We start from the raw sequence: 26,048 nt of genomic DNA on the forward strand, positions 1-26,048 counted from the left end.
GAGGGCATCTGTGGATTGGACTAGGGTTGCCAGGCAGCTTGGCCTGCTCCTTTGCACAGGAAATTGAGAGACAGAAATAAAGTGGTGGCACGGAGAGCCGGGTTAAATCCTTTAGAGGCCCTAAGCACTCAAAAGATAACGGTGCCCCCCATGTAATTCAAAAATAAAACAATATTCAATTGTAAAGTAACATTTATTTTTCAAATGGACACAGGAATTGCATGTATGCTGGTATACATGCATGTACAACACATGCAACACGTGACAAGGTTTGATTTCCTCACATTATTTCAATCTATATTAGTAGGGTGCCCCCCCTGGTTTAGGTGAGGATAAGGAATAAAATGAGAACAGAAAATTGGGAGTTTGTAGCGGAGCATAAGGAAGTCTCGCAAAGTTCTGCTCTCTCTCCCATGATGGCTGCTTCGATGCTTCTTTTGAAATAATCAAATGCCAATTAAAATAATAACAGCAATCCGTTTCTTTATGTGCCCCTGCATTGCTGGGGCCCTTAACACCCGCTATGCCTGCCTATGGGGTAATCCAACACCAAGGAGGAACACATGCTGGAAGCTGTTGTTAAAGAGGCAGAAACCGGGCTGGTCCAAAAAGTTGGCCACCTAAGCGTGGAGCAAAGGTTGCGGGCGAGGGGGTCGGGGCGCATGCGCAGTGGAGCGGAGCGGACGCCTGGCAAGAAGAAAGGAGCAGGTGCGTGAGGAGCGCTTTTTTGCGCTGCGGAGCCAAAGCGTCGGCGGGCCTGGGACTTTCTGCAGCGGCGGCGAGGCGCGGAAGGGACGCGCGCGAGCCTCTTTGCAGTTGCTTGCCCGCCCGCCCGCCCTCCTTCCAATGCAGCAACCTGCGACAGGTAAAACTTTCTGGGCTGGAAGCCAGCGGAGTGCATATACTTCGGAGATGAGCCGCTTTTCCCAGCAGAGGGACTGCTTTTCTCCAGCTCTCCGGAGAACCACCTAGGCGCCTTTCCCCGGTTTGTGCTTCTGAATGCAAAAAGAGGGTTCGGCCGTCCCTTCCACCTTATAATGGTCGCTTATACAAGCCCCCACTGCTGCATAGGTCATGAGGCACTCGCCTTCACCTGAGTCTGGTGACCTCCAGGTGTTTTGGACTACAACTCCCATCTAAAATAAATCAATAAATCGGAATTGATAGTTCAAAACACCTGGCGGTCACTAGACTGGGGAAGGCTACCCCCAGATGTTGTTGGAGTACAACTCTCATTTATTTATTGCATTTCTATCCCACCTTTCCCTCCAAGGAGTACCCTCCTCAATCCTCAAAACAACCCTGTGAAGTGGGGTGGGCTGAGCGGTGCAGTGACTCGCCTAAGGTCGCCCAGTGAGTTTTGTGGCTGAGTGGGGATTTGAACCCTGGTCTCTCCCAGATCCTAGTAGTCCAACACTCTAACCTCGGTCCCACAGTGGCCATTCCCATACCCCTGGCCAGCATCTCCAATGGTCAGGGATGATGGGAGTTGTGGTCCATCAGATATCTGGAGGGCACCACTGATAGGCTTCCTCCCCAAACTAAGTTCTCACGGTGGCCAAATTCCCCATTGGACTTAGAATTCTAGATAGACTGCCTCTGGAGTGGGGGGTTCCATAAGAAGAACCTGCTGGATCATCTAGTCTGGCATCCTGGTCTCACAGTGGCTAACCAGATGCCTCTTTTGGGGAACCCTCAAACAGGACCTGAGCACAAGATCATTCTCCCCTCCTGCAGTTTTCAGCAGTGGATATTCTGAGGCATCTGACAATGGAGGTGAAATGCAGACATTGGCTATACTTAACCTACACTGACTTGCAGCAGCTCTTTCAGTCAGGTGCTGTACTTAGCCCTGGAAATGCCCGGGATTGCACCTAAGACCACCTGTATGCAAAGCAGATGCTCTACCGCTGAGCTACAACCCTTCCCCGTACACTTGGGAGCATCATTTAGGAGGCATTTCTGCTTGGAGATGCCAGAAATATCTCTCAATGCACTTGAAACGTGTGTTTTCTGATGGGTTGGCTCACTGCTTGGAAGCTACTGGACTTCAGAAACTTTGCATTTCCAGCACTGCTAGGCCTCCAGCTGCTGGCGCGGGCCAATGACATCATCAACCTACGCCTGCAGGTAGAGGCCTCTTCTAAGGGCAGAGCTGGCAGTGAGTAGCCGTAGAACCTAGCAGATTATGTTGCCCTCACATCTCGGGATCCCTCTGTGCCTCTGTGTTGGGCACCTTGGGCACTGGAGTTCCCCATAAGCAACTCCTAGAAAGGTTATGTTTGTAGAATTACACAAAGAAAGTAAAAACTAACCGACAATGGAAAAGATCTGTGGGGAAAGTAACATGGCTCTCCCCACACAGCAATGTGAGAAGAGCCAGCAGGGTCAGGCCAATGGCCCATCTAATCTGGCATCCTGTTTTCACAGTGGCCAACCAGATGCCTCTGCTGGGAAATCTGGGAGTCAAACACAACAGCACTTTCCTGTGGTATCCAGCCACCGGAAGCATTACTGGCTCCAATTGTGGAGCAATTGTGCACAGCCATCATGGCTAGTAGCCATCAATAGTTTACCTCCTCCATGAATTGGTCTAATCCTCTTTTAAAGCCATCCAAGTTGATAGCGTCACTGCCTCCTTTTATGTGTCTTGAATTTTCCAACAAGGTTGATTAACCTCCTGTACAGGAACTTCATTTAATGAATGAGGATAAAATGTGGTCATGGGTGGGGTGGGGTGGAGGCCCTGTGTGGAAGAGGTCTGTTTATGGAACCCATACCTGTTTATGGAACCCATGCCTCCTGATTTGCTTACACGGCAGTAAGCAAGATCATATCCAGTCTTTATTGAGCTTTCATTCTGATTTGTTTGCAGGGTGGTAATAGGACAGCAAGCATTTGTCCTGATTTTCTTGCAGGGTGTTTACACATCTTCCTGTTAATCCTTTCACTCATTCTGCACTTATCAGTGCATTTCCCAGGTCACTTTACTAACTGCACAAAAATGAGTCCAGTTTCTTATTTCTTAAAGTTGATTTGTTGCGCTATGGAGACATAGCTTTGATTCACTTTAATTTTTGCCAACCTACATTTCCTGGTATGCCTTTTGAACTCCTCCCACAAAATGGTGATAGCCTGAGAAAGGCCCTGTGGCTAATAGCCCAAGCATTCTCCAGTATTTTGTTTATTTAAAATATACTGCCTTTAATGAACCACTCAAAGCAGTTCTCAATAAAATCATTGTTGTTGTTTAGTCGTTTAGTCGTGTCCGACTCTTCCTGACCCCATGGACCAGAGCATGCCAGGCACTCCTGTCTTCCACTGCCTCCCGCAGTTTGGTCAGACTCATGTTGGTAGCTTCGAGAACACTGTCCAATCATCTCGTCCTCTGTCGTCCATTCTCCTTGTGCCCTCAATCTTTCCCAACATCGGGGTCTTTTTCCAGGGAGTCTTCTCTTCTCATGAGGTGGCCAAAGTATTGGAGCCTTAGCTTCAGGATCTGTCCTTCCAGTGAGCACTCAGGGCTGATTTCCTTCAGAATGGAGAGGTTTGATCTTCTTGCAGTCCATGGACTCTCAAGAGTCTCCATGGAACTCCGCAGACAAAGACAACAGGCATATAATAAAATCATTAAATAAATTAAACATACAATAGAGAATTGATCTTTATTAATTTCTTTTAAACAAACTGCTCCTCAAGGAGGCTTTAAAAATAATCAGTGCAGGTGAACTTTTACAGCAGATCCACAGAGGATAAGGCTATCCGTAGTTGGTATACGTGATGGCTGTTTGCTCTGCCTCTGTGGTCAGAGGAACTAATGCTTCTGAATACCAGTTACAGCAAACCACAAAGGGGAGAGGCCTCTTGTGTTCCAAGCTTGCTCACAGAAACCAAACTAATAGATTCCAGTTGCAAGAAAGGAGATTCCGACTAGACATCAGGAAGAACTGCTGACAGTAAGAGCTGACAGTAAGAGCTATTTGACAGTGGAACGGACTCCTTGGGAGGTGGTGGACTCTACTTCCTTGGAAGTTTTTAAGCAGAGGTTGGATGACCATCTGCCATGTATGATCTAGTTGAAATTCTTGTGTTGCAGGAGGTTGGACTAGATGACCCTTGGAGTGCCTTTCAACTCTACAATTCTATGATTCCGTGATTCATTCTGTCTGATCACTGTGAGAAGAGGATGCTGGACTAGATGGGCCATTGGCCTGACCCAGCAGGGTCTCCTTATGTTCTTATGACTGCCTCTAGTATCAGTGACAGGATGTCCCAGAAGACCAGTTAAGAGTGCTGCAGTTCTTGTGTTCCACTTCTGGGCTTCCCATAGGCATTTCCATGCCACTGTTTAAACAAAATGCAAGACTAAATGGATCTGGCACATCTCTCCAGGTTTTTTTAACGGCACTCAAACAGCAAACTAGATGCTGAACCAACAAAACAACAACAACATGGGGGGGCAGGTGGAGAGAACAACATCTACTACTGGATGCTTGCCGTCGTAAATGGATGCACTTCCTAAAGGATGTAAGACTGCCATTTCCAAACAATGAGAAATTGCATCCTCAACACCTGGGAAACAGTAGCATTTGCCAACCTGGTGCCCTCCAGATGTTTTGGATGGCAACTCCTATAGAAAACACCAGGTTGGAAAAGGCTGTCTTACTGCTTCAAGAAAAATGCTCCTTCAGGGGAAAGATGTCTAGGTCTAAAGGACCAAGCTGATTTTTTCTTGTAAAAAAATTCATGTGTGTGGTGCTGGGGAGCAAAATCTGACCAGGCTGAACTTTTCCAGTGAGGATTGAGTGACACACATATCTCCTGACTTCCTGGTGTCCGGCCTTCCGTTTGGCCCTTGAGGAATGGGTCAATGGGGCAGGGGAAGGCAAGCTCTGGCCTTTGGGATCCGAGCTGGGAAGCTTTTGCCCAGGAAGGTGATGCCTTGACATCGCTGGTGAGCTCTTCTGGCACAGGGCTGTGAACTCCCTTCGCTTTTATAAACGAAACCCGCCTCCCCCCCCCTTGAGAAACACCTGTTTAAACTTGCCAAACAGGTTAATATTCTCTCTCTCTCTCTCCCCGTTCCCCTCCCTCTGGCAGTTCGTGGAGAACAGGTTGTGGAGTTTCAAAACAGAGCAGCGATTGCTCAGCACCATCAAGGAGCAAGCCACCGCACCAACGCCGCCGAAGAAAGGGGGACCCGACCACCCTCTCCTGGACACCCCATGAGAAAGACCCATTTCCCAGGAGTCACGGAAGCATCGAGCCTAAGGATGGCAGCCCCCTTGTCCCCCTTTCAGCTGGCATGACCCCTCTCCCCCTGCTCTTTTATTTTTAAAAGCTGAGTAGCTGTCTCCCCACCACCCCTTAACTCCTTGGCACTGGTGTCATTGAGAAGGCAAGGAGAGGTTCTTCACCACAACCCAGCTGGCCACTTTGGTTCTAAACCCTGCGGAAAGCACTTTGACAGCAGCAGCAACAGCAGCTGAACCAGCTGGTTCCACCTTGTGCCATGATCCGGAAAGTTTTCCTTCTGTTGCTGGCTATCTCTGGTAAGTCCTCGCCCTCTGGGCTCTTTTTCCTCTCCGTTTCACCCCCTCCCCGACTTTCTCTACAACACACACACTTTTCGTTGACTGTTGAGCTCTCCGAAAGAGAGGTCTTTTTTTTGTAACTCCTTTATTTCCCACAGACCGACTTAGTGAGTAATTGGGTAATGATAGCTTTGCCTAATCTCTGCTGTGCTTTGGGGGGGATGCTTTTGGATGGGGAAAGTACTGCTTCGGTTTCGTTCCAGGCCCACCCACCCACCTTCCTAAGCCTTCCTTTATGTACCTGATGGGAAAGGCAGAGGGTGTGTTTGTGTGTTTTAGGGATCCTAGACATTGCTTGATCCCCTGTTGTTGACTTGCTGTGGATTAAAGAGCCTCTGCTTGATGTAGCCTGTTTTTCAAAAGGCAGATTCTTAAGGGGAGATGAGCTGGAAAACGAGATGCCTGGGGATGTATGTATCAGGATTTTGGAGGAAAGATGGACGGTTGTCAGTACCTTTTGCAGAACGAACTGACCTGTGATAGTTCTACATATCTGCATTGTGGGGGGTTGGACTGGATGACCCTTTGGGTGCCTTCCAACCCTGCTCTCCTGGGAAGTGAGGCACTTCATGATCCCAGGTTCTTGATCCCATCTGCAAAGGCAAGCTGGGGTGGGATCCCTCTCTTTTTTCTCTTGCAGTAACCTGACCCAAGGAAATTAAGCAAGTGATGTTTTTTTCCTTTCCTGGAATGGAAACCAATTGGTGTCGAAAGCTGAAGCTACTGCATTCCCCCCCACCCCATATCAGGCTGCTGTTAAAAGCACAGGAGCAGTGCCAGGGGGGAAAGTTGGTCATTTCAGTGGAGTGGAGAGGGATGGGCCACCCTGTTTCTTGCAGCCGGCAACACACTCACAAGCTCTTCCCTTGAAATGACAACTGTAAGGGCAACACCAAAAACAGATTTCTTGGATTTCCTGGTTTCTTCATTTTCTTAATGACATTTGAAAGTTAGAAAAAGCAAACCTGTTGCCAAAAGAAGAAGAAGAGGTCCATTTGGCTGAGGATGCAGGAAGCTTAACTTTTTTGTTGCAAAGAAAACCACTTTCTGGTGGGAAAATGCCATCTCCTCCTGTGCCATGTCTTTCACAATAACTGAACTTGGCTTGCCTCCCACATGGGAAGGTAGGCTATTCTGTGCCAAGAGCCCCCATCTGCCTGTCTTTCTCTCTGTGGGCTCCTTGCTCTGTAAATTGTTGAAATAGCATTGTTTCCTGCCTTGCTTGGGTGTTGCGGAGGCTGAGAAGTTGTGGCGTTTGGTGGAGTGGCAATAGAAGACCCAGGAGAGGGAGCCTGGTTCTAGACACATCAAAGAAGCATTTCAGTTAAATGCGTTGTAAATTTAAACAGGGAAAACAGGTACAGAAAAATGGGACTCCACAGCGACATCTGGTGGCACAAAGCTATATCACATATACAATGCATATGAACCCCTTTTTCTTTACAAATCCAGCTGAGTCCGGAGTTCCCTGAAAGAAGCCAAGGGGAAGTTACTATGTACTAAAGAGGCAAGGAAGCCATCAGTAACTTACCCATGAAAACAACCCAGTGATTTATTTATATGTGGGATGCCTAGGTGCCCGAATATATTTCGTTCAGGATCTGGAAGCGTGAAGTACTAACTTGGACCTCATTCACATTTTAAGCACAATGATGCCACTTTAAACAGTCATGGCTTCCCCCAAAGAATTCTGGGAGTTGTGGTTTGTTAAGGGTACTGAGAGTTAGAAGACCCCTACTCCCCTCACAGAACTGCAATTCCCTGGGCTCCCTGTGAAGCAGGATTGGTTATTAAACCACTCTGGGAATTGTAGTTCTCTGACCGTGTACGGCAGGGGTGTCGCCAATGTAGTGACTCCCAGATGTTGTCAGACTTCAACCCCAACCATCAATTACCGTTCACCTTGCTGCTTGGGGATGATGGGAGCTGGGGGTTTCCATCACCACCTGGAGGGTGCCGCAACATTGGCTAGCCCTGATGTTGCCGCATTGCTCTTGGTGCAGCCTGAAGAGCGGAAATCCAACAGGGTGTTTTCTTGCTATGCCGAGGAAAGCTTCACCAGTTGGATTCCTGCCTGCCCAGAGCACAGGGGCAGATAAACTAAGGGAACAGGCTGCTCTCCTCTCACCACGGAGTGACCACAGCAAACCTCCCTAATCTGAGAGACCCTGTTGGGCACCATTCTGCTTCACTAATTTGATAAGATTTGGCATCATGGGATGCCATTTAGAGGAGTGGGCGGTTAGCTTTGCCTTTTCCACTTGCCTCTTTGTGTCTCCCCCCCCCCCAAATTCCCTTCCTCCAGCAGCTTTGAAGTGACTCGACTGGTTTTGCATTACTCTCTCTGGAAGTAGTTCCAGCCCTGCAAGAGATGCTGACTCGGGGTTTGTGCCTTATACAATCACTCGCAAAAGCAGCTCTGTGAGTCACAGAGACCAGTTTGGGAAAGGCTGCAGGGTTGAGCGAGTCCGTGGAGTCCATGGGGCTGCCAGGCAGGCTCTGGAGCCTGGGACTGGGGCGGGTTGCCTGGGCGAGGGAGAATCATAGGATTGTAAATCTGAAAGGTACCTCAAGGGTCATTTAGTCCAACCCCCTGCAATGCAGGAGTTGCAGCTAAAGAATCCCTGATGGATGGCCATCCAACCTCTGCTTAAAAACCTCAAATAAAGGAGTGTCCGTCACCTTTCGAGAGGGTCTGTTCCACTGTTGAATGTCTCTTGCTGTCCTCCCCTCCAGAGCATCAGCAGAAAACAAGCTTGCTCCATCTTCTACATGGCAGCCCTTCAGATATTTGAAGAGAGCTCTCATAGCACCTTTCAGTCTTCTCCTCTCCAGGCTAAGCAGACCCAGCTCCCTCCCTGGGCCCATTCTCACCAGGGATCAGAAGCCAGCCCAGATCCTTCCTGGCATCCTTGAGAGATACAATTTTTTTTGCACCCGTGCTTTCCTTCTAAACATCTCTGGTGCGCATTATGCCTAAAGCAGCTGTAAGCTGCCTCTTCCCTTTCTCCGCAGCTGCTCCTGCAGCTGTAAAAGGGGGCTAATTGTCACTTCCTGGTAACTGTCCAGCTTTCGCAAAACAAAAGTTAGCAAGTGAGCCCACAAACATCCCAGCTGGACCGATTGTGCAAGAGCAGCCATGGTGGCAACAGGAACCTGTCGGGCAGCCAGATTTTTTTCTTTTTAAAGAGCTGTTCTGACTTTGGGATAGGTGGGTGGGGTCTTCTGGTTCTTTGCATCCAGGCTCCAAGAAGCAGAGGCTCAAACAATCCCTATTTTCCAGTCGGTCTCTGGCCAGGTTTTTGCCTTGCGGGGCACACATTTCAAAAATGTTGATGCCTGCCAGGATGGGGGGTGGGGCTTTTTTGCAGCCTAAGAGCCACATTTTTCTGGGCAACCTCCCAGGGGCCATATGCCAGGACAAGTGCAAAAGTAGGAGGAGCAACGCATGCAAATTTCACCTTTGCCCAGCAAGTTGGCTTTTACACACACACACACACACACACACACACACCCCTCCTTCTCTGTCCTCCATGCAGGCAAGGAAGAGGCCTGATCAGAGCTCAAGGACAAATCCCAGCCAGGCAAGACCACTCAAGGAAGGTGTGAAGCAGGGCCGGTAGGGGTTTGTGGCCTGTAGAGGACCAGGTAGAACAGCTTGAAGGGCCACACTTAGCCTGAAGTTCCCCTCCTCTGCTATGGGAATATGTGTGATACGGTTATTTTGGTGCCTTCCTGTAGGTGTGTAGACAGAAGTTAGATATCTGATGGTGGCTGAGACCAATCTTGGCGGGTTTAATAACTGAGCTCAGTGGAAATGCGATGCACGTGCTTAGTGATCAGCACCAAGCCACCCTTTCCACAGACAAATCAATGAAGGTGAGGGCTTTGATGGCTACTGTGAGAACAGGATGCTGCTGGTGGACTCTCCTTCATTGGAGGTTTTCAAAGAGAGGTTGGATGTCTTGTCTGTCAGGGATTTTTCCCCACTGTGATTCATGTGGATTCTGCCATTCTACGCTTCTATGGAAACCAGATCCACGGAAGGCAGTGCAATTCGGTGCACGCTTGCCGTGGGAGTGAACCCCATCGAATACAGTGCGGGGCTCACTTCGGATGTAAGGCGAGGCATAGGACTGAACCACCCATGTTTGAGACGTGTTACATTGTGCCTCCCTCGGGTGTCCTGCTCCTGCTTTTGAAGCTGCTGGAGAAGAGCGAACAAATGCAGAGTAGAGCAGGTGGAGAAGAGCCATTTGCCTTGTGCACATGGGAAGAGCGAGGGGCTTAAGCAGAGACCCCGAGCATGAGGATCAGGCATTGCATTCTTGTGTGTGTCTGCACACAGGTGGCTGTTTCATAGGATTCCCAGGAAGCTGCCTTATACCGAATCATAACATCGGTCCATCTAGCTCAATATTGTCTACATCAGTGTTTCCCCAACTTGAGTCTCGAGCTGGTTTTTTGGACTACAGTTCCTATCATCCCTGACCACTGGTCCTGCTAGCTAGGGATGATGGGAGTTGTAATCCAAAAACAGCTGGAGACCCCCAAGTTTGGGAAACACTGGTCTGCACCAATGGGCAGCAGTGGCTCTCTCCAGAGTTACAGGCAGGTCCATTGGTGGGGATTGAACCTGGGGCTTTCTGTATGCAGGGCAGATTCTTTACCACTGAGCCACAGAGCCCTTCCCTTAAGTCTTGAGTTTGCTAGGCCTAACTCCCAGGCAAGTGTGTATAGGATTGCAGCCTCAAGGGTGCTTTCAGTCATGGGGCATATTGCATTAGTTTTCCTATAATTATAATGCCGTTACTTCTGTCCCGTTTTCTAATGTTCCTTTCCCATTGCAGTACTTACTGTGTTATGGAACTCTGGCCTTTTCACCCATATACTGGCATGTTGTGCTCAGATCAACAGCAAACACTGGGCAACATCACTACACAACCATCCTTTCCGCACAGCCTGCTTCTGTTCCTCCATAAAAACAGGAAGGAAAAAACCGCATGCCAGTATACCTGCCCAAATTTTGACACTTTACTCCTGTGATTTACTCCTGGGTCAAGGGGGCTGCAAATGATTTCCCCCCAGAATGAAATAATGCAGAAATGAGCACTAAACATGCACCATATTCCATTTAGTTTTTTGGATTTTTCGTCACGTGAAAGCTCAGATGCAGTGCAGAAATTAGCATGGAAATGCCATGGAAAATGGGGGGGGGGGACTGCTTTGCGAATGCAACCTTAGGGCTCTTCCACATTGCTCCACGCTTTCCAGGTCCAGGTCCAAGTGGATTTTTTCTAGTCCTGGCATTTTCCTACTTTGTACCGACTTATCCACACTTACTTTTTGCCCCGCTCTTTCCAGGCAGAGGTCCGCACTTTAATGTTCAGCATCCAAGTGTGGTTTTGTTTTGCCCCACGTTTTACCAGCAAAAACCCGCTCTTTAAAGCTGATCGGAGCAAACAGCTATTTGGGTTTTCCAAAGATAGATGTTTGCTCCGATTGAGCTTCGATGAGCGGGTCTTCACAGAGAAAACTCAGGGCAAAAATGGGGGGGGCGCTCAGACATGGAGCTTTAAATCGCAGGCCATCCCTGGAAAGAGTAGCGGAAGGATAAGTGTGGATTATCCATGGAAAACCCAATTGCCGTTTGCTCTAGTTCAGTGGTAAAATGTGGATTTTTTTGGGGGGAAGTGTCAGGATGAGAGGGGGGAACCCTTAGATACAGAACAGAAAAGCCTGGATCTGTGCCTAGAATGCAGTACAAAATGAAGTTTGGATTAACCCTTAGCGCTGTAAAAATGAGTGGGCAACCTGAGGCCAAAGGGCAGTAGCCATCGGCCTAATTTCATATGGGTGCTGGGGAGCAAAAGCTTGCAAGATGTTCCACAAGGCATCCCCAGAAGGTGCCAAAGAAAAAAAGAAAAGAAAAGCAGTGATTTGTCAGGGACAAGGTCCTGGGTAAATGGGGATGGTTTAAAGGGTTTGCGTGCACCAGGCTCATCCTGCTGTAGCTTCGTGCCTTGGGCCTCCTGCTGCTCCCCATGAAGTGAAAGTTGTTTTGCAAGCCAGGAGTGCAATTTCCGCCCGCCCGCTCGCCATCCCAGCCCTGCTAGCTGGTGGTGACTCTCCCCTGCCCAGCCGGTTCTCTGGGCTTGTTCCTCGGGGACCAGGTTCTCATTAAAGAGGGTGGCAACCCTGTGATTCCTCAGCACTGGGCACGGTGCCCAGGAAGAGCTTTGCAGTCCCAGTTCCCCAAACCGCCACCCTGTCCTCAAAAAAATGCACTGAGGGGTAGGTGGTTGGGGGAGAAATCACCACCCCTTCTGTCTCTTTTGATGGTGCTGGGCGTTGGATTCTAAATTCCAGGCACGGGCCCCCTGTTCCACTGTGACGCTGGAGTGCTTAATTCTGGAAGCTTGGTTATAATTGCTGCTTCCATACGTTAACTTGTAATCAATACTTAAGTGCTGCCTGGTGGCTAAATCCATTCGGAGCATAAATACGGATGTTGATGGTAGTAAATAAATTAATTAGGGATGTAAAAATGCTGTCCATTTCAAATTAAATCAGGCTCCGCCAATCTGGGTGCCCTGCAGATGTTTTGCACTGCAACTCCCATCAGTTGCAGACAGTGCACCCATTTTAGACTGCAACATCCATCAGGCCCAGGCAGCATGATGGGAGTTGTAGTTGAAAACATCAAGATGGGCACCAGGTTGGCGAAGGCTGGTTTAAAGATTCCCCATGAGCCTTCCGGAACCAGCTGGCAGGAAAAAAACAGCGAAGCACAGCCTGCCTCTTTCTCACCTGTGTGGGTTTCCTGCCTTCAACTGCTTTTGGACAGCTTGAAATTTGATTTCCCCCGCTCCTCCACACCTTTCCAAGCCCTCCAGCAGTCAATGTAAGGCCCAAAGCCAACGAAAGTTGGCTGTATTCAGAAAACCTGCAAGCGAGCTGTGACTAGATCACAAAGGATAGGTGAGGCCGAAGCAGTTTATGCCCGAAAAAGAACCTTCATGTCCAGAGGCAGTCTATCTGTGAATATCAGTTGCTGAAGGAAAAACAGTAGCGGAAGGTTCCTCTGCCTGGACACTGCTGAAAGCAGGATGTTTAGACAGGGTTAAGACAGCGGATGGGGAATGTTTTGCAGCCTGAGGGCCGCATTCCCTTCTAGGCAGCCTCCTGAGGGCCACATGCCATTGGTGGGTGTGGCCAGAGACAACAGGGGCGGAGCAACGGATGCAAATGTATCTTTGTATAGTAGGCTTGTGTCTATAGATTAAATACTCACGCCTCTCTAGCCTTCACCTGAGAGAGCAATAGGGGTTATCAGGGTTCAGGGGCACATTCCAGCATTCAAGGAGGGTGTGCCAGGAAGGGGTGTGCCTGGGGAAGGTGTCAAGTGTCCTGAGGGCCAGGTAGAGAGGCTTGGTAAGCTCCCAACCCCTAGATGAGGTGAGAAATTCCTGCTGGACAGGGCTATGAGCAGCTAGTGTGGCGTAGCAGTGAGAGTGTCAGAATAGGGCCTGGGAGACCAGGGTTCGAATCCCTACTCTGCCACGAAGCTCACTGGTGGTTGACCTTGGGCTAGTCACTGTCACTCTCAACCGGAGCTACCTCACAGGGTTGTTGTAGGGGGGGGAAATGGGGAGCAGACCTATGTATGCCACCTTGAGCTCCTTGGAGCAAAGAAAGTGGGCTATAAGAGTCATAAACATTGCCCAGGTTAGCTAAATACTGTAGGAGAGGGTGGGTAGGTGGGTGGGGCTTTGTTTTGTAGTCTTCACAGAAGCATCTGGCTGCTGTTGGGACAGGCAGCTCTGTTGTGGGCTTGACCCAGTAATAATAATGGGAAGCAGAAGCAGAAGCAGAAGCAGAAGCAGAAGCAGAAGCAGAAGCAGAAGCAGAAGCAGAAGAAGAAGAAGAAATTTCCATTTATATACCACACTTTATCAAAAGATCTCAGGGTAGTGTACAACATTAGAAACACATTATAAAACAACAATTATAAAAAACATAGCAGAAACATAGTAAAAAGCATACTGACAAACAGTTCTCTGGGAGCGTTAGAATGGAAAAATGAGCTCGGTGAGGCTTGGATAGTTCGGATGGTTCTTGGGAGAAAAGCTTAATGATCCAGGCACCGGGGGGGGGCAGGGCGGGGGGGACGGACGCTTTAAGCAAACCCTGCAACCACCTTGAAGCTGGCAGAGGATAGAAATTGAGAGCATAGCCAGGCACCTCAGCCCCAAAGGTCAAGTGCTTGCGTGCTGTTTACCTCGTCATCTTTTCTTTAGTAATGACCTGTCTTCCGGGCATGTGAAGGGAGCAGAGGCTGAGTCAGTCCAGCCCGGGCGCTGTATTGGTGCTCAGATCCTGCTTTGTCAACCGATATATTTAGTGGCCTCAGGCCAGCTGTTCCGCTTCAGCCTTTTCCTGTTTGCAAGGTTGGAGTGAGGGGGCTAATGACAATGGCCTGCCTTACAGGGCTGTTGTGAGGATTCCATGGCAATGTCCATGCAGCGCTTTGATCGCTTCTAAAATAACACTTTATTCTTTTATTGAGCTTCGCAAGAAACCTCCCCACCGTTAATTTGTCTAATGGCAGTGGTGGGGGACCTCAGGTCTGGGAGCCAAATGCAGCCCTTCAAGTCTCTCTGTCTGTCTGGCCCCCAGGGCTTTCTGCAGGCCACGCCCCCTCTTCCTCAGCCCCGCCCCCACTTACCCTCCTCCACACCTATCTCCACTTCTTTTGCCTGGCCAGACTGTGTCCTTAACTGTGGCCCACAATGCAAAGAGTCACCTATGTTGCCCCAGTCACCATTGGCACATGCCCCCCCCCCGGCTTCCCACTAGAGAATATGGTCCACGGGCTGGAAAAGTTTCCTAAACCCTAGTCTAATGAAGGCTCAGCGTTGCCGCATCCTGTAGCAGTGAGTTCCAAAGCTCTGACTCACGTGGAGAAGTCCTTTCCTCTGTCAGTTTTGGTCCCACTGTCAATCATTTTTATTCAAGTGACTCCCATGTCCAGTTACTGATTTGCAGCTAGGAGGTCCTGACTGCAGATCCCCCTTAAATTGCATTTTCTGCTGCAGAAATTGTGCCACAATCCAATATTTGCGGAGCTTGTTCCTGGGGGTAAGGGGACTGACTGAAATAGCTAAAAAATAAAATAAAAAATCCTCCATGTTCAATTAAATCTTATTTTAAAAATTAGTGTGATTGGAGGGAAGGCAGTAAGAGCCCCTCCAGACTGGCAGGGGTATCTTCTGCAATATGTAATTGACACAATAATACTGTATTAGTGGCAGATTTATACTGGATTGTCTGCACATCATTCCACCATATTAGTTGTTCTGTGATGTTTCCCCACTATTACTGCATGATTGTCATCTGCAGGAGCACTCTGGGACAATAGCACAACAAAAGCTTAACAAACCCCCAACCCTTTGTGGTATGAAAAGCTGTAAGATTTCAGTCGGATTGGAAACAAAGCAGTGTATTCACCTTGAAACTTGCAGGTGCAAACAGTATTTGGAATCCTGTGTACAGTTCTGGTTTCCTCAACTCAAAAAGGATATTGTAAAGTTGGAGAAGGTTTGGAAAAGGGCAACCCAAATGATAAGATGGGATGGAGTGGCTCTCCGGTTAGGAAAGGTTGCAGCATTGGGGACTTTTTAGTTTAAAGGAAAGACACATAAGAGACAGTGTGATAGAAGTATATAAAATTGCACATGGGCGTGAAGAAAGTGGATAGAGAGAAGCTTTCCTCCGTCTCTTGTCACACTAGAATGTTGGAATATTCAAGACAGGCGAATTTTATGTATTTATTCAAGCAATACATAGCTAAACTTTAGAACTCCCTCCCATAGAGATAGCCACCAACTTGGATGGCTTTAAAAGAGGATTGGACAAATTCTTCGAGGAGAGGGCTGTGAATAGCTAGCTACTAGCCACAATGGCTGTGCTCTGTTCCAACAGTTGAAGGCAGCAGTACATCTAAATACCAGTTGCTGACAACCTCTGGAGGGGAGATTTGCTCTTGTGCTTGAATCCTGCTTGGACTTCCCATAGGCATCTGGTCGGTCACTGTGAGAACAGGATGCAGGACAATAAACGGGCCAGCAAGCTCTTCTTAGCTTCTTCTTATGGAAAGTGGGATTGTCTATAATTGCCCCAATAGCACCTTGAGCCCAAAACAGCCGTGAAGGGCTGGTGCTTAGCAACTCTTTCCTATATTTTCAATTGCCGTGACTTCATTGAGTTGTATTCATTGTTTTGATGGATTTGTTGTTATTGCTTGCTTTATTTATATGCTACTGTGCAGGGAATGGCCATTTTGCGTGCGTTCAAAGCTTGTGCAACGTGCATGCCATTTTCAGACTCGGAGGAGGGCAGAATGGGGCCGGGGCGGACCTGAGCAGGCTGGGCTTATGTGCACTCTACCAATGTGTCTGATGACCCAGAATGCACCCCCTGCACAAATCAGGGGTTGCCTGTACAGGTGAAACTCGAAAAATTAGAATATTGTGGAAAAGTCCATTTATGTAAGCAATTGTTTTCATTAGGTACTGGAGTTTAATATATGAGATAGACTCATGACATGCAAAGCGAGATATGTCAAGCTTTTGCTTGTTATAATTGTGATGATTATGGCGTGCAGCTGATGAAAACCCCAAAGTTGAAATTGTTAATTTGGGGTTCTCATCAGCTGTACACCATAATCATCACAATTATAACAAATAAAGGCTTGGCATATCTTGCTTTGCATGTTATATATATCTCATATATTAGTTTCACCTTTTAAGTTGAATTGCTGAAAGGAACGAACCTTTCCATGATATTCTAATTTTTCGAGTTTCACCTGTATTTTATATCAGTCACAGGACGCCCCCCCAAGTGTCCCTGTTTTCCAGGGACAGTCCCGGATTTACAGAAGCCATTCCAGTTTCTGATTTGATCCCAGAATATCCCACTTTTCCTTAGAATGTCTCTACAGTTGTACCTTGGATTCCAAAGCCTTGGTACTCGGACATTTTGGCTCCTGAACGCCACAAACCCAGAAGTGAGTGTTCCGGTTTGCGAACGTTCTTTGGAACTCGAATGTCCGACGGGGCTTCCACGGCTTCCGATTGGCTACAGGAGCTTCCTGCAGCCAATCAGAAGCCACACTCTGGTTTCTGGACATTTTGGAAGTTGTACGGGCTTCCGGAACAGATTCTGTTCGACTTCAAGGTACGGCTGTATTTTCATTGGAGAAATGCTGGGAGAGTATGGAATAGGACATCCCTATTTTTATCAGAGAAACGTTGGGAGGGGATGCACTCATTGCTGTGTTTGTACATCTGTTGCTGGAAAAGCAGAAGACAAATATTAAATTGCATCAAAAGGACCCTTAGACGGTGGTTTAAGAAAGTTCACCACGACATAGTTTGGCATGTGGGACATGGCCAGGGGCAGCGTCAGGAAGCAGTGGCAGAGGTGTCCTTTGGAAACAGCCTTTGGGATGCAGTGCTGCTGGTGTGTCTCCCTTAATCTAATTCTCACCCTCGCCCAAAATGCCTGCCAGGGGAAAGCACTAGCTCTGCGCTTCTGATGCAAACAGCAGCGCTGGCTGGCTGGCTGGCTGGCTGGCTGGCTGGCTGGCTGGCTGGCTGTCGGCTGCCTCTCCTCCCCCTGAGCCAAGCCCTGTTCTCTGCCTCTGCTCTTCTTCTCTCAGGACTCTCCAGGAGGGAGAGGGGAGTGGAGGCACCTTTGCATCTCCTTTTGTTTCTCCTCTGTCCCCACCCTTTTCCCTTCACGCTCTCCCTCTCTCCCTGGCTGCCTATTGTATGTGTCCAGGCACATCCTCTCTCTCTCTCTCTCTCTCTCTCACCACACACAATACCTGCTAGCAGGAGAAGCCGGAACAGGCGGTGGCTCCTGATGCCTCCTTCCCTCCTCCTTCAGGTTAGACGCCTGAGGCCCGGCTGGCGATGGCAAGGCTTGCCTAGGAGTTGGTGGGGATCCGTAGGAACATACCAGGCCAGTGGCCCAACTAGTCCAGCATCCTGTTCTCACAGCGGCCAACCAGGTGCCTGCCGGAAACCCTCGAGCAGGACCCAAGCACTGGTGGTTTCCAGCAACTGATGTTCAGAAACATTGCTTCCTCTGACTGTGAGGCAGAGCACAGCCTCCGTCGTGGGTAGTAGCCATCGATAGCCATCTCCTCCGTGAATTTGTCCAATCCTCTTTTAAAGATGTCCAAGTTGGTGGCCATCACTGCTTCCTGCGGGAACAAGTTCCATAGTTTAACTACCATATTTTTCGCTCCATAGGACGCACTGGACCATAGGGCGCACCTCATTTTTAGAGGAGGAAACAAGGAAACAAATATTTTTCTGGTTTTCCTCCTGTAAAAGCTCTGTTTTTTTGAGGATCAGCTAAAAGTTTGGCAGCTTTTTTTGCAAAGGGAAAAGCCCTGGTTTTTTGAGGATCAGCTAAAAGTTTTGCAGCTTTTTTTGCAAAGGGAAAAGCCCTGGGTTTTTTGAGGATCAGCTAAAAGTTTTGCAGCTTTTTTTTGCAAAGGGGGGAAAGCAAAGAGGAAAAGCCCCATTTTAACTCACATTTCTGAAAAATCTTAAGGAAAGGGAGCAGTTTCTATTGTTTCCAGACAGATAATCTAATCAGCCAGTCACATGTGGCTGGGGAAACAAACAACCTCCTTCTGCAGCACATTCAACAAAGGAGGGCGGGGATGAAAGGGAGCCAGGACTCTTATCTCTCTCCCAATCTCTTGCTGATCAGCTGCTGAGCGGGGTCCTTTCAACACCCCCTTTTCTCTTTGTAAAATAAAAAGCACAATCCTCTTTGGGCCCCTGGGCAATTCGGCTCAAGGGACCACCATTCGCTCCATAAGACGCACAGATATTTCCCCTTACTTTTTAGGAGGAAAAAAGTGCGTCTTATGGAGCGAAAAATACGGTATGTTGGGGTTGCCATATTTCAAAAAGTGAAAAGTTGTTGAGCAAAAATGACAGTGCCGATATGGGTTCCTGATTTCTGCCAGGACCTGACCTTATAAGGCCTCTGGTTATTGCCCCCTGCATCACGGGAGTCCTGGGCCCACGTCATGCCAGCCAAAAGGTCAACAACTCTGGGAAAGGGGGGGGGGCACCGGAGGGATCTTTGCACCACGGCGCCAGATATGCTTAAGACGGCCCTGGCCAGGACACTGCTTCCGACTGCAGTATTCTGCGTATTTCCGGGAAAATCTGGATGTATGGCAGCTCTCCCCTAAATTATCATTTCATTGTGGGCAGGGAGGGGTGATTGCATTTTGAGGCCAGGGGATCCAGCCCCCTTTGATGAGGCCCTGGCACGGCTCCAGCTAGGCCCTGTGGGGATATGTGCCCATTCACTGTGGATATGTGCCTATGCAGTGGAGATCTGCATGGGTTCCCGGTTTTCTACCAGGCCATGTCCAATGTATATAAAGGCCTGAACAACTCCGCACCCGTTTATCAACACGATGGCCTTGGCCTTGCATATGTCTATTGGGTTGCTCTGATCTGCGGAACTGGCACTGTTACAGGGGCTACGTAATACATTTTTCTGCATTTGTGAGAAATTGATCTTTCAGGCTTGTCCACACTTCTGCTTGCCCCATGCCTAGGAAGCACAGGCCAGAGTGGTCTTTCAGTCCCATGGCTGGTACTCGGAGGTAGACTGCTTCTGGCTGTGGAGGATCTACTTAGCTCTCAGTCAGTTCCAGCCAGTGTGACCAAGGGACGTGAATCATGTGAGGCATACAGTGGTACCCCGGGTTACAAACACTTCAGGTTACAGACTCTGCTAACCTGGAAGTAGTACCTCGGGTTAAGAACTTTACCTCAGGATGAGAACAGAAATTGCACAGTGGCAGAGGGAGGCCCTATTAGCTAAAGCAGTGTTTTTCAACCACTGTTCCGCGGCACACTAGTATGCCGCGAGATGTTGCCTGGTGTGCCGTGGGAAAAATTGAAAAATTACTTTATATATAGTCAATATAGGCACAGAGTTAATTTTTTTAACATTTTCTAATGGTGGTGTGCCTCGTGATTTTTTTCATGAAACAAGTGTGCCTTTGCCCAAAAAAGGTTGAAAAACACTGAGCTAAAGTGGTACCTCAGGTTAAGAACGGTTTCAGGTTAAGAACGGACCTCTGGAACGAATGAAGTTTGTAACTAGAGGTACCATTGTAGTCTAAAATACAGCTCTGTGTCTGAGCACTCCCCGCCCGCCCGCCCCAGTGCTTTCTCCATCAAAACTTATTCTTTACTGCTGAATTGGAGCAAATGGCAGTCTGCAGAAAACCCAAATTACTGTTTGTACTGTTTCACTGTTAAAAGAGCGGGTTTTCCTGGGGAAAGTGGCAGAGGAATATTTTTTTTAAAAGCGGGGGGAGCTTGGACACAGAGCTTTAAAGTGCGGACCTTTGCTTAGAAAAGCGCAGGGCAAAAGGTAAGTGTGGATGAACCCTTACTTTATAAGAAGCAGCAGTTCCCAAACTGTTGTCTGTGGACCTCATTCAGATGGTCCATGACATGTCTGTGGATTTGTGGTTGAAGAGCAGAGATTGCATCAAACATTCCTGTTGATTTTTAATCACATTACAAATTGAATTCAAATTGCAGTGCAATATATAATAAATAAAAAGTCAAAGAAAGTAGTAAAAATACGATTACAAACCATGCAGCGTCTAGCACGACACATTCAAATCACTACAGCAGGCAGAAAAATCAACAAGTGGTTTGCCAAGACCCAAGTTGGCGGGGGGGGGGGGAGTTTGGGAAGTGCTGGTATAAAGAATCTTATGTACAGTATTTGTGATAGTTAATAATTATATTATAGCATTTCAAGTGTGAGGCCTTTGATGAAGGGTTTTTTCCCCATCGGGGAAAAGTAGTTGGGGAATTGAAGGCTGCCACATGTTTATTTACTGCATTTATATCCCATATTTTCTGGCAATGAACTCAAGGTAGCTTACGTGGTTCCTTGCTCCCCCCCTCCACACTCTTTTATTTCCTCCACCAACAACAACCCTGTGAGGTAGGTTAGGCTGAGAAGTGAGTTATTTTCTCTGCACTACCCGAATTCCACATATTCTTGTAGCACTACAAGAGGTTTAAGTCCTGTAGCATCTTCTGTTTCCAGGCCAAGAAAAGCTCGCTGCAGCTAGCATCCGCGTCAGAAGTTCCTTAGATCAGAAAGCTGCTATTTGACCATCCCACAAGTTCAAAAGGGCAAGTTGTGGGGAGGGTGAAATGGGGCATTTAAATTCTTTTTTCTGTGTCTTCAAAATCATTCCCTTCAGAGAGCTACAGTTGCCAGAGTGGTTTTATAACCACTCCAGTCCCTCCCCACAGGAAACTAGAAATTGTAGTTCTGGGGGGGGGGGATGTCTCCTAAGGACTCTCAGCACCCTTACAAACTACAGTTCCCATGATTCGTTGAGGGTAAGCCATGACTGTTTCAAGTAAATGGTTAGTGTGGATGTGGCCTAAGTAAAAAACAAGCAAACCAATAAGTAAATAAATAACACAGCAAGGCATGTGGGTGCCCTTAGACTGCAGTCAGAGCAGCTTCCTGCCCCAACAGGCTAAAGTTGGCTAGAGGGGCAAAGAGGAAAAGGAACGGGAAGGCGGGGCAGCTGGCTGGATATGCTTGGGGGGGTGGGGGGCGTTTGCAGGGGAGCCTTAGCGCTGCTGAATGGCTCTTTTCAGGTTCCAGCATGCCGGTGTCACCTGTTGCATCTGTGCAAGGCATGAAATGTCAAAGGGGGAATGTCACCCTTTGCCAGCCCCTCCAGCTCTGGTGAAGGCACAGAGTCAGAGTGGGGGGCAGGGGCTATGAACATCATCCCGCTTTGTTTCCGAAAGGGGATGCTCCAATTCTCAGTCTTTCCTGGAAAGCCATCCCTTTAGCATTCCTAAACTGGGTGGTTTTATTCCACAGTAAGGGAAAGGGGTGCATGGAAGAGTCGCTCTGCACATGCTCAGAGAGCCGCTGGTAACCTGTCTCTTGCTCAAAGGCTGCCACCAGCTTTGAATGAAGAGGCTGTTGATCCTGGGCTGCTCATGGAGCCTTGATGTTCATATGTTCTCATTGAAAGGCATGGGCATTAGAGAAGAGACCAGCATCTGTTCCCCATTCTGAGATTGGAGTTCTGGAAATGCTGCGGAGGGAGCAAAATATTTCCCCATCCTTGTGCACTCTGGTTGTTTCTGACTATAGGACTTTTTAAGTTTAGAGAAAAGGCGAAATGATGCGCAGCATGGAGAAAGTGGTTGGAGAAACTTTTTTTCTCCCCGTCTCATAACACTAGAAGTCATGGACATCTCATGAAAGTGAATGTTGAAAGATGCTAGATGGATAAACGAAAGGGCATCTTCGCACTGCACAATCTATGGAACTCACTGCCGCAGGAGGCGGGCGATGGCCACCAAGTTGGATGACTTCGAAAGAGAACTGGATAAATTCATGAAGTGAAAGGCTAACAGTGACCACTAGTCGCAATAGCTATGTGCTTGTAATGCTTCTCAATGCCAGTTACAAGGAAGCCACAGGAGGGGAGAGTTGCCCTCGTGCTCGAATCCTGCCTGTGGGCTTCCCATAATGGGTATCTCTGCTTAGCCCACTGCAAGCAGGATGCTGGACTCAATGGGCCATTGACCCCATCTAACAGGCTCATTTTCTTTCCTTATGCTGCCATTCAGCCCCAGCCAGCATGGCTGAAAAATGGCAGTGCTGACTGGAACGGATGGGGGGAGGAATTTCAAAACAAGCTGGAAGGCCGGACAAGGCCATTGACTAAATTTCACACACACACACCCCGAAGGCAAACTCGGGGACAGGGATTTTACCAGGTTACCACCAATACCCCTTGAAAAAGAAGGAAATGCCCGTAGCAAATTTACAAATCACCTAAAATGTACTAAGTGCTGTACGTAGATTAAAAGCACAAAACTCACTGCCTACATTCTAGGCTGAAAGACCTTGAGTCCATGTCTACATATTAAGAGTCTGGTTTCCTTTCTTCTAGCAGACATTGCACCTCTTTCTCCTCCTCCTCTGTCTCTGTCTTGGGACATCCCTTCCTTTGCTATGGCAGCCAGACTGGTTTGACAGTCACTCCTTCTCACAACTGAACCCTGGCTGAGATGTAAAGTTTTGCAGGGAGGTGTGTGTGTGTGTGTGTGTGTGTTAAGAGTTCTTTTTAACAGATGATTTTTTTAGCACATGCTCCAAACTATTTGCATATTTTTGGGGCGGTGGTGGTGAATGTGACAATTATCCTGGTATAGAACAAATCAAAAACTAGAAGCGTAGATATAGGACACTTTCGCACCATACACGCAAAGTGATGCCACTTTAAGCAGCCATGATTAATAACTAAAAAAGCTGGAGTTCTTGATAGAGGCGATATAGAAAATTGTAGAGAAACAAGAACTCAGGCCACAAAGATGATTTAAATGATTCAAGTTTTTCAAGTCTCTTATGGATAGTGTCTTACGGATAGATTTATTTCTTAAAGTTTATATGCCAGGTGAAATTAATGTGCCAGGACAAGGCCCTGTTTCGGAGATTCTTCTTCAGCTAATAGAGTCTTAAAGTTTTAAGGTCGACGTGTACTGGTTGCTTAGAGTTAGGTGACTCAAAGTACGTTTGTGAATCTCTGAAACAGGGCCTTGTCCTGGTGCATTAATTTCACCTGGCATATAAACTTTAAGAAATAAATCTATCCATAAGAGACTTTAAGCAGCCATGGCTTCCCCCCAAAGTATTCTGGGAACTGTAGTTTGTTAAGGGTACTGAGAGTTGTGAAAAGGCCCCTATTCCCCTCAGAGAGCTACAGTTCCCAGAGTTTCCCATGTAGAAGTGGTGACTGTTAAACCATTCTGAGAACTGTAGCTCTGCGAAGGGAAACAGCGTCCTCATAACAGTTCTCAGCACCCTAAACAAACTATAGCTCCCATGATTCTTTGCGGGAAGCCATGGCTGTTTAAAGCGGTATCGACAAAGCTCTTTAAATGTTTGTGGTGGATGTGGCCATACCCTCATTCTCCTTCCTACTCTTCCTATTTCTTACCTGCCAGATGGCCAACAAACTAGGAGGTGTAAGGCCCCTTCCAGCTCTCTGATGCTATGAAGCCTCCTTGGGTGGCCTTGGACACGTCACTTGGCCTGACCTCCCTCGCAGGGATAGTGCGAGAGATAAGAACAGCTAGTAACCCGCCCAGAGCCCTCGGGCCAGGGTGGGAGAAGGATATTCTCCGCAAAGGCTCCATATCACCTTCCCTGCAGAGGTTTTCATTGCAGGTTTTCTGGAGTTTGCACGGGATTTGTGGGCTGGGGGGTGGGGAGTCAGGTCGGCAGGATCACTGCCCACCCTCCCTCTTTCTCTCCAGCCTCCGTGTTCTCTCCTTCTTCTTAAGTTATTCTGCTGAGACACGCTCTCTCCCTCCCAAGGGAAGCGTCTCCCTGCCCTGGCTGGAATGTTCCCATGAGGCAACCAACCTCAGAGTTGCGTGCCCAGGAGAGCTGCTCCTGCGTGCTTGTCATGCTTTTTTTTTTTTTGCGATAGCATCTCCCAGAGTTGGCTGGGCCTGACTCTGGCGTCGGGAGATTTCCGCCTTCCTCCCTTTCCTTTTGGCCTCTGTTTATTTACTTCATAAAATTTATACGCCGTTGGGTTGTCAACAGAACCAGAAAGTGGTTGACAAAGAGAAAAATTGAGAGACTATTGCCTAATAGAAAGTAGAATCGTAGATTCATAGAATTGTACAGTTGGAAGGGACCCCAAGGGTCATCCAGTCCAACCCCCTGCAATTCAGGAATCTCAACTAGATCATACATGACAGATGGCCATCCAACCTCTGCTTAAAAACCTCCAAGGAAGGAGAGTCCACTACCTATCGTAGAAGTGTCGAACAGCTCTGGTGTTTAGTTGGAATCTCTTTTCTTGTAACTTGAATCCATTGGTTCGAGTCCTAGACTCCAGAGCCGTAGAAAACAAGTTTGCTCCATCTTTCATGTGACAGCCCTTCAGATATCTGAATATGGCTATTATATCTCCTCTCAGCCTTCTCTTCGCCAGGCTAAACATACCCAGCTCCCTCAACCGTTCCTCACAAGCCCCAGACCCTTGATCATCTTGGTTGCCTTCCTCTGCACATGTTCAAGCTTGTCAATATCCTTCTTAAGTTGTAGTGCCCAGAACTGGACACAGTACTCCAGGTGTGGCAAGGTGGAATAGAGCCAGGCTATGACTTCCCTTGATCGGGACACTAGACTTCCAGACCCTCCAAGTGTCCCTATTTTCCAGGGACAGTCCTGGATTTCTGATTTCTGACCATCCTGGTTTCTGATTTGATCCTAGAATGTCCCACTTTTCCTTATGTCTCTAATTTCATTGTAGAAATGTTGGAGGTTATGGAGTTATGTGACCCCCGAGCCAAGGAGATAAGTAACTACACAGCCTTTAGAAGGCATCTGAAGGCAGCCCTATATAAGGGAAGTTTTTGTATGTTTAATGTTTCATTATGTTTTCGTATTACGCGGGTGGCGCTGTGGTCTAAACCACAGAGCCTAGGGCTTGCCAATCAGAAGGTCGGTAGTTCGAATCTCCGCGACGGGGTGAGCTCCCGTTGCTCTGTCCCTGCTCCTGCCAACCTAGTAGTTCGAAAGCACGTCATAGTGCAAGTAGATAAATAGGTACTGTTCTGGCGGGAAGGTAAACAGCATTTCCGTGTGCTGCTCTGGTTCGCCAGAAGCGGCTTAGTCATGCTGGCCACATGACCCGGAAGCTGTGCACCGGCTCCCTCGGCCAATAAAGCAAGATGAGCGCCGCAACCCCAGAGTTCTCCACGACTGGACCTAATGGTCAGGGGTCCCTTTACCTTTACCTTATGTTTTTATACATGTTGGAAGCCGCACAGAGTGGCTGGGGCAACCCAGTCAGATGGTCAGAATATAAACAATAAAATTACTATAATCATAATCATCATCATCATCATCATCATGGAATAGAATGTCCCTATTTTCATCAGAGAAATGTTGGAGGGTATGTACTTCTGTTGATGCAGCCTCCTAACAATTCTCAGCCCCCTTAAGAAACTACAGTTCCCAAGATTCTTTAGGGGAAAGAAGACATCACTGTTTAAAATGGTATTGCAGTGCTTTAAATGCATGGTGTGAATGTGGCTTTTGCATTCAAATGTGGCTTATTCCACCCAAAGAGATTCCTCCCTTCTCCCTAGTTGGAGCAGAGGATGGCGGGGTTGGTGGACCCAGGCCTGACTCAGCACTGCCTCTACCCTGAGCTGGCAGTTGCGTTGATTTAACTTTATTACATTCCCCCCCATGGGCACTTCTTCTATAAACACGCAGAGATATCAGGGCAGGCGGCGCACATTTTGCTGACATACAAAA

General features: G+C 48.0%; 1 protein-coding gene across 1 annotated transcript in view; it reads left to right on the forward strand.

Annotated features, from left to right (window-relative positions):
• Window positions 1-823: 823 nt before the first annotated feature.
• NECTIN4 (nectin cell adhesion molecule 4) overlaps window positions 824-26,048 on the forward strand; it is an 80,930-nt gene continuing 55,705 nt past the window's right edge. Inside the window, exons 1-2 of the mRNA XM_033135776.1 lie at window positions 824-865; window positions 5,101-5,552. Coding sequence (XP_032991667.1) covers window positions 5,513-5,552 — 40 coding nt within the window. The 5' untranslated portion in view covers window positions 824-865; window positions 5,101-5,512. The remainder of the gene's footprint in view (window positions 866-5,100; window positions 5,553-26,048) is intronic.

This window comes from Lacerta agilis, chromosome 17 (assembly GCF_009819535.1).
Source record: "Lacerta agilis isolate rLacAgi1 chromosome 17, rLacAgi1.pri, whole genome shotgun sequence".
NCBI classification, from domain to species: Eukaryota; Metazoa; Chordata; class Lepidosauria; order Squamata; family Lacertidae; genus Lacerta; species Lacerta agilis.